The sequence below is a fragment of the Oncorhynchus gorbuscha genome, linkage group LG13 (genome assembly GCF_021184085.1).
Source record: "Oncorhynchus gorbuscha isolate QuinsamMale2020 ecotype Even-year linkage group LG13, OgorEven_v1.0, whole genome shotgun sequence".
NCBI lineage: Eukaryota > Metazoa > Chordata > Actinopteri > Salmoniformes > Salmonidae > Oncorhynchus > Oncorhynchus gorbuscha.
Genome location: NC_060185.1, coordinates 33,111,765 through 33,119,913, shown reverse-complemented (window position 1 = coordinate 33,119,913; position 8,149 = coordinate 33,111,765). Strand labels below are relative to the sequence as shown.

The window sequence follows — 8,149 nt, the reverse complement described above, 5'->3', positions numbered from 1 at the left end:
GGGGAATTCAGTGTCAGACCGCAGAGAGAGAGAAGCACTTCCTATTCAGGAGACATTTTAGCAAGATGACTGGGTCTTGTGCTTAGATTATATTTAGCCATCTCCATTGGGGCAGTAGCTATTTTTTTCTGTTTGAACCTAATTAAAAATGCTTTATCTGTTCTTTAATTTTCTGTCCTTTTAAGGTTGCTCCCTTAAGAGTTTCTTGGTGTTTTACCAAATAGGTCACCATCACACTAAAGTCTGAGGAAAAAGTTGTCTTTATGTATCCAGTTGTAGTGCAATACAAATAATGTACTTTATGTGTTATTAACATAATATATGATATATGCCATTTAGCAGATGCGTTTATCCAAAAGGACTTGCAGTAGTGTATCATCCATACATTTTCATATGGGTGTCCAGGGCCCCACAGGACTCAAACCCATGACCGGGATGTTGCAACCTCCATGCTTTACCAACTGAACCATACAGATTTCAGGTGAAAAAACATTTGAGATTCCAAATGAATAATACGCTGTAAGATGTATACTTTTCTGTTGGTTTCAATAAACTGAAAGCCTCCTCTTGTATTGTACTGGCTCAAACGTGTGTATGTTCTCTGCTGTCATGACTGATGATCAGGTGTCTGAAGTGACTCAGGCTCTATATCTGGAACAGCTAAAATCACCTAACCTCAAAAAACCTGTGGAACTTATCAACTCTTTCTAACACTTCAAGTGGCTCCAAATAGAGGCTATGCATAAAGGTACCAATTTCCTTTGATATTTCTCCTAGTATATCATGACAGGAGACAACTCCATCATGAGTTTATAGGGGCTTTCATTTTTCAGATGTCACTGTGTTTGGGTAAAACACAACAACAGTTAGTGAAATCTAATGAGAAATTGCTATAGAGCAGGACTTTGTGAACAGTCAAAGACATTGTGATCACACACAACAGTCAATCAAATAATCAGATGGCCTAAGCAATCAAACCTACAGAATTACTTTGTAAATACTTTGTTAAAAAATATATATGTGAAAGGATATTCAGGAAAATATAGATCTTCTTATACAAATGTAATAACAAAGGTAAAATGTCAAACATGCAGGTGGTTGATCCACATGTGGAAAGTGCCATTTGGCAGAGCCTTGAGAGGCTTTGAGTTGCAGTACCCAATGGGAAATAGAAATGTTCTAAACCTTTTTTGGTAAGTGGTGGTTTTCAGTGCATTTAAGCTCATCTATAATTATCACCCCATTAAATGGATATGCAAAGAGGTATACAGAGGAAGAGAGGGAGCCAAATAGGCCATGTAAATAAAGAAAACATACAGGAGCTTTTTCACAACCACCTAATGAGGTGGTGCAAGCGGGACACTTAAGGCTGAGGAGTACGTTTCACACATCCCCATGGTACAAAATGTATATATCAAATACATGTCCATACTTGTTTCCACTACAGTCAGTATTGAGTCATAGTAGCACAGGCACATCTCATGCACTAAAATCCTGAGCTGTAGCCAGAGTCTAGCTCAGGTCAATGTTGGCCAAAGTAGGTGACATGTCAGTGGAGCTGGTAGGGGAGTGGAGTATGTCACAGTCGAAGTTCTGGAAGCAGTCCATAGACAGGCCTCGCATGGCTATGGCTGGACGATCAGGATGGTTCTTCAGTTCTAGAAATAGTTCAACGGGTCTCTTCTGTAGCAGTTGAGAGTCAAAGGAAATGCCACAAAAAAATGTATGCCTTTGGAAGAGCTCCAGGCTACGCCGGCGATGAGCTGGGTTCTTGCCCAGGAGCTAGAGTCACAAATAGGATAGAGAAAGAAATAAGAGCATTGAGAATTTGTTGATACTCTGTTTAAAAGGTAAATGTGTTTCCTAATCTGAGACAATCCAACTACACATGACCTCTGACCTCTGTGAGCAGAAGGGTCAGTGCAGGGTAGAAGGTCTTGGGCATGGAGTATGGGCAATCTCTGACCTTTCTCAGCATGTTGGAGTGGTCTGGTTCTGGAGGCACAGGGAACTATGTAGGTGACAAGGACAGAATTAGCATCAACAACATCTTTAGATTTAGATTTGCAAGACAGGACTGAGCTTAAAAAATAACTATTAAATCATTACATATTCAGTTAAGATGATGAACTGTGGTGTTTACTGCACCTTTCCAGTCACCAATGAGAACAACAGAACCCCGAGAGACCACCAATCAGCAGCATGTCTGTAGAGACTCCCACTCAGGACTTCAGGAGCTGTTCAGACAGAGGACCATCACAGTGAGATTATAATATGTGCTTAATGTGTAGTAATCATGAACTTTTCCTGATCCCATGCATCTCACCCATGTATTGGATTGTCCCACAAATTGTAAATGCTCTTGTGCCCCGCTCAAGATGGCGAGAGAATCCAAAATCAGTTAAACGCAGATGACCTGCATCAAATAGATACAGTAGTATTTTATGTACAGTACTTTACAAATCCAATTCTGGTTGTTCTACCTGTCTAATATGAAGTTTAAATTAGTTTCACTATGGAACTATATCTTCCATACAACAACAATCCTGAAGTGTCCACTTTATTATAAGGCCCTCTAGTGTTCTCTTATATTTTATTGTAGTAGAAAGTAAACTAAACCCCAAGTAAAATGTATGCATGTGTAAAAGACATCACACTGCTTGCTTAGCGGGGACCACTTGCTCCCGATTTGGCCCATACCTGGCACCAACTCAGGATCTCTGCCTCACAAACACATGTGACAGTCCTCTCTCAAGCGTCTCAGCCAATCGCGCCACCTCAAATGATAGCTAATGAGGTGGTGCAAGCGGGGACACTTAAGGCTGAGGAGTACGTTTCACACATCCCCATGTGCTACACATGCATGACTAAGTCGCTTTGGATAAAAGTGTCTGCTAAATGGCATATATTATATATATATATATATATATATATATATACATATATTATTTTATTTTAGTCAGCATTACCTTGGTCAGACAGAAGGACATTCTCCATCTAAAAAATCCAGAATAATCAGATGATTATAATCTTTTCTGTGAAGTTATAAATATATGTTATTTAGATTCAAGAATGCATAAATTATGTATAAAGTATAATGTTCATTATCAAAACAAATGTTTATACTTTCACATCCCTATGCATGATCCCGAAGTTGTGAAGGAAACCTACCAATCGGGGACACACATTATAATCCAAGTAAAGGTTAAACTTAAACAATGATTTTGCCAGGATTGTTCAGGTTTTGGTCACTAGATGTCCCCATTGTGCTTTTTGACCCTTTTGTTTTCCCCTCGTTCTAGTTATTAGTTGCACCTGTGCCTCATTTCCCTTGAATGTATTTAAACCCTTAGTGTTCCTCAGTTCTTTGCTCTGTGTTTGTATGTTAGCACCCAACTTTTGTTTCTCTAGTTGGATTTTTTTGAGGTACTCTGGTTTTGTTCTTGTTTATTTTTTATTATTCTTTTGAGGTTTGTTTTTTCCCTGCTCTTTTTACCACTGTGGATTTTCCTTGTGTCTTGGAGGATATACATTTTTTTTCTCTTGGAATTACTTTTGACGTTGTGGATTTATATTTTTGCCTGAAGATGTTTTCCTTTTTCTTTATTAAATCACCATCACTAGTACTGCTGTGTCTGCCTCATCTTCTGGGTTCTGCTGACTATTAGTTGCTCAGTTTATTAAGTGACTGTTTCTCACACAGGAGACCTGAGTTCGTAACCGGGTCCTGACAGATTTCATACACATTTTGCAGAACTATATTGTGCATATACACTTGAGGGACACTCACCCAAAGCACAGCCTAGCTCTGCAGCAAACACCTGAGCCTCATCCTCCCCAAACTAGCCCTTCAGTCGGTATACAGGTCTCCATTACTGCAGTATTCACACTGTGGGAAGACCGACACAGTCACACACAATTATCCATCTTAGTAACAAGGATATGTACAGTACACTGATCCAGGGCTGGGACTAGATGACCCCTGATAAAACACAAGCACTTGAAAAGGAAGGAGCAATGGAGGAGAGAAGCAACAGGAAAAAATGCCATTGTCAGAAGTCACACAGTGGCAAGTTTTTTTAAGGCTGGGGGAAGCGTGAGAGGGGAAAGGGGTTATGTTGGGTAAGGATATGTGTCAGTCAGAGACAAAAATTTACTCAAATATGCCTTTATCCACTAATAAGGGTGTTATTAATAAATCAAAGGAAGGAGAAACCAGTTCAGAGGCCACAGGATTGTATGCTACACCCTGAAATCTCAGCAGATGGCAGTATAATTATTCAGATGAGTCATGGGGCTCAAACTGAGGGAGACAACACTAAATAGCAGCAAGGCCAGTCAATGCCATAGTAGACGCTCCTGCTAGGGAGAGTGAGACAACCCACTGGTTGAATTAATGTTGTTTCCACGAAATTTCATTGAAACTACATTGATCTAATGCTCCCCAGTGGGAAGCTCCTACGTGAGACACAGGGAGGGTAAAGAGAGGAGAGGATAAAACAAAGGGGAAGGAGGGATCTAGTTAGATCACATTAGTCACTCACTAATGAAGAGGTGACGCTGGGTCTGCTAGCAATCCTGCAGATTGTGGAGGAATGGGTGGCTGAGCTGCCGCTGCAACACAACAGGCAACACACAACAGCAGCAACAAGTGTGGATGTCAGCAAAGACACTCAGTAGAACAATGTTATTTAGGTGGGATCTGAATGCAAGCAGGTATCTTGAATGATGGTAAAGGTTGTTTTTCTTACAGCAAAAGCTCCATGGGGCAATGCTTCTTGTTGCACAGAAGTTCTTAGGGATAATTGGCATAGTCATTATTAGAGCTCAGTGAGTCATTGTTTCCAGCATGTTATCCCTTAAACTAAGTCAGACCCTAAGCTAAAGCCTGCTCAGGATAGCAGCTTCACAGGTCATCCTGCAGTGTGACCTACCTGAATGATGACCTCCTCCTTTGACTGTTCCAGGACCCCATGCTTCAGTATCTCAGACTTGGATAAAACCTGTAGAGCAACACAATATAAGAACATTAAATACAGTGGAAATATAATAAACTAGATGTCAATTGATGAGTTCATTAGATCTGCTGAAAACATTGATAACATCTGTGGTCCAAGTGCTCAATGCAAATTAAGGAGGACTACCTGGAAATGGTCTTGCCCAGGGAATTTAGGGTGTGGGAACTCAGGCAGAAAGATAGAGATTAAGCCAGGGAGAGTCCACTCCATGACAGGCTTCTGAGGATTGTCTCCTGGGAGGAGGAGGGCCTCAGGGATTGGGGCTCCACTGCCGAGCACCATGCACTGTGTTGTCAGACCAGGTGGGCCAAGGTGGCGAATTCCGTCAGCAAAGGATATTCCCATATTGGAGACAAAGCCATGCCAGGCTTGATAGCGCCATCTCTCTTGGCTTGGTGCCTGTCTCTACATTGAGGACAGTGGCTTTCTAATTAGTGATGGCTCTAATTATACGTTTTGCTGTGTGCAGCAAGTAACTACAATAAAATGTCAAACATCTCGAGGTTACTTACTGGCATATGCCACACTAGAATCATGCAGGAGTAAATCAGCATTGGATAGAGGAGATACTGTATCATATAAAACCGAAAATGTGCCAACATGCCAAATAAACAAACGAATATTGAAGACATTAATTAATTATATTTTCATGTAGATGATCTGAATCCAGTCTGTTTGAATTGCTTTTAGTACATTCTACTCCAGGCAGAACAACAAGAGAAGTTCACAGCAGCCACAGTGAGCCACTCCCGCCGTCCCTTTTAATAGAACTCCCCAAAGACCAGTAGTTTTCTTGCATTAAAAACAGCTCAGTGCACTCATAACATACTGGCCAGTTCCATGTGCCTCTGAAATTTCATTGTAAGACTTACTTTCAATTGTATTTAAAAACACATTTTTCTGTTTACGTACATTTCAGTAATCTGTTTATTATATTATTCGAATACATATTCATACATTTATTAAAACTGTTCAAATATATAGGCGCTCATCACCTGTCGCTGCACACAGAGACGTACATGTATCCATATGTCAATATTGTTGCGAGCCTCCTATATAAATGTATCACTTATGTAGATCAGAACGTAGATTAATTAGTAGGCTAAAGCAATATACTGCGCAAACTGTCTAAAAATGTGATAAAATGTGATAACTTCATAGGTGTAGGCTACGTCTGAAGATATCTTACCTTTTACTTGAGTCGCTGCCCATCACATTATTTGGTAAACCTCGATCAACCCCACATGACTATTTTCTATTATCTTTTACACTGCAGTGTAAAACATCGAGTGCACGTTGCTGACCCGCCAAGACCGAGCGGCGCGCGGGGTTTGATCGTCATCTATAGCAACGAATGATAACCTCCCATTTGATATTATTCTGCAGAAGGCGAAGTTCCGCTCCAGTTGAGCCTGTCATATGAATGATCACTGGAAATAACAGCTAAAACCAAAACTCCACATTTCTGTTACACAATTACGAAATCAATTATAAGTTGACGGTGTAATGAACTTGAGAACATACATGACACATTCAGCTATAGGAGACATTAGAACATTTTATTGACAAACATAGTTACATGCATGGTGATAAGAAAAAGCGTTAAAGAAACAACTCACTTCATTGAGCTATAATAAATGTTTCTTGAAATATTTAGACAGAAATAATTGACATCTTGCACTTCAAGGAAGATGTAATTGAATAACAAACTAAGGTGTTGGTACAGCTGTAATTTAAAAGAATTAACATGGTTATAAAATCTCGGAAATACTTTGCTTAATTAAAAAGAGCTGTAGTGTTAAAATTACAAAACATTATGGAGACAAGCTACAACAACATTACTTTTGCAGAGTCTATCAAAGCTGTAAGTGCCATCAAATATAAAACAAGGACATATATTTGCTGCTTGGTTGTGATATATTGCACAGATATGCTGAGGAACTACAGTGTAAAACAGAAGTCTGCTGTGGCATACAGTGGGGCAAAAAGTATTTAGTCAGCCACCAATTGTGCAAGTTCTCCCACTTAAAAAGACAAGAGATGCCTGTAATTTTCATCATAGGTACACTTCAACTATGACAGACAAAATGGAAAAAAAATCCAGAAAATCACATTGTAGGATTTTTAATGAATTAATTTGCTAATTATGGTGGAAAATAAGTATTTGGTCAATAAAAAAAGTTTCTCAATACTTTGTTATATACCCTTTGTTGGCAATGACAGAGGTCAAACGTTTTCTGTAATCCTTCACCAGGTTTTCACACACTGTTGCTGGTATTTTTGCCCATTCCTCCATGCAGATCTCCTCTAGAGCAGTGATGTTTTGGGGCTGTTGCTGGGCAACACGGACTTTCAACTCCCTCCAAATATTTTCTATGGGGTTGAGATCTGGAGACTGACTAGGCCACTCCAGGACCTTGAAATGCTTCTTACGAAGCCACTCCTTCGTTGCCCGGACGGTGTGTTTGGGATCATTGTCATGCTGAAAGACCCAGCCACGTTTCATCTTCAATGCCCTTGCTGATGGTAGGCTTTGTTACTTTGGTCCCAGCTCTCTGCAGGTCATTCACTAGGTCCCCCCGTGTGGTTCTGGGATTTTTGCTCACCGTTCTTGTGATCATTTTGACCCCACGGGGTGAGGTCTTGCGTGGAGCCCCAGATCGAGGGAGATTATCAGTGGCTTTGTATGTCATCCATTTCCTAATAATTGCTCCCACAGTTGATTTCTTCAAACCAAGCTGCTTACCTATTGCAGATTCAGTCTTCCCAGCCTGGTGCAGGTCTACAATTTTGTTTCTGGCGTCCTTTGACAGCTCTTTGGTCTTGGCCATAGTGGAGTTTGGAGTGTGACTGTTTGAGGTTGTGGGCAGGTGTCTTTTCTACTGATAACAAGTTCAAACAGGTGCCATTAATACAGGTAACGAGTGGAGGACAGAGGAGCCTCTTAAAGAAGAAGTTACAGGTCTGTGAGAGCCAGAAATCTTGCTTGTTTGTAGGTGACCAAATGCTTATTTTCCACCATAATTTGCAAATAAATTCATGAATAATCCTACAATGTGATTTTCTGGATTTTTTTCCTAATTTTGTCTGTCATAGTTGAAGTGTACCTATGATGAAAATTACAGGCCTCT

At 40.2% G+C, this 8,149-nt stretch overlaps 1 protein-coding gene across 4 annotated transcripts; it reads right to left on the bottom strand.

Moving 5' to 3' along the window:
• Positions 1–249: 249 nt before the first annotated feature.
• Positions 250–6,329, bottom strand: LOC123993921 (ribosomal protein S6 kinase-related protein-like). 4 transcript variants are annotated; one of them, XM_046296402.1, is made up of 10 exons: positions 6,208–6,329; positions 5,145–5,423; positions 4,752–5,003; positions 4,545–4,614; positions 3,791–3,889; positions 2,970–2,997; positions 2,327–2,416; positions 2,149–2,237; positions 1,901–2,011; positions 250–1,782 (listed from the first exon to the last, which is right to left on the bottom strand). In XM_046296402.1, the coding sequence occupies exons 6-10, from the start codon at positions 2,995–2,997 to the stop codon at positions 1,513–1,515; spliced, it is 588 nt and encodes a 195-aa protein (XP_046152358.1). In that variant the 5' UTR covers positions 3,791–3,889; positions 4,545–4,614; positions 4,752–5,003; positions 5,145–5,423; positions 6,208–6,329; the 3' UTR covers positions 250–1,512. The 4 variants fall into 4 exon arrangements, 3 of the variants coding, with proteins under 3 accessions (XP_046152358.1, XP_046152357.1, XP_046152359.1); XM_046296401.1 differs by having other exon boundaries at positions 4,935–5,003; XR_006831531.1 differs by having other exon boundaries at positions 1,967–2,011; positions 4,545–5,003.
• Positions 6,330–8,149: the final 1,820 nt, after the last annotated feature.

What these genes read in the sequence shown, in the direction of transcription:
- LOC123993921 (XM_046296402.1), bottom strand. Translation starts at nt 2,997, where the DNA reads ATGGAGAATGTCCTTCTGTCTGACCAAG. An exon ending in TGTCCTTCTGTCTGACCAAG is followed by an intron (nt 2,417 to 2,969) that starts GTAATGCTGACT and finishes TATTTGATGCAG; the next exon opens with GTCATCTGCGTTTAACTGAT. An exon ending in TCTCATTGGTGACTGGAAAG is followed by an intron (nt 2,012 to 2,148) that starts GTGCAGTAAACA and finishes TCACCTACATAG; the next exon opens with TTCCCTGTGCCTCCAGAACC.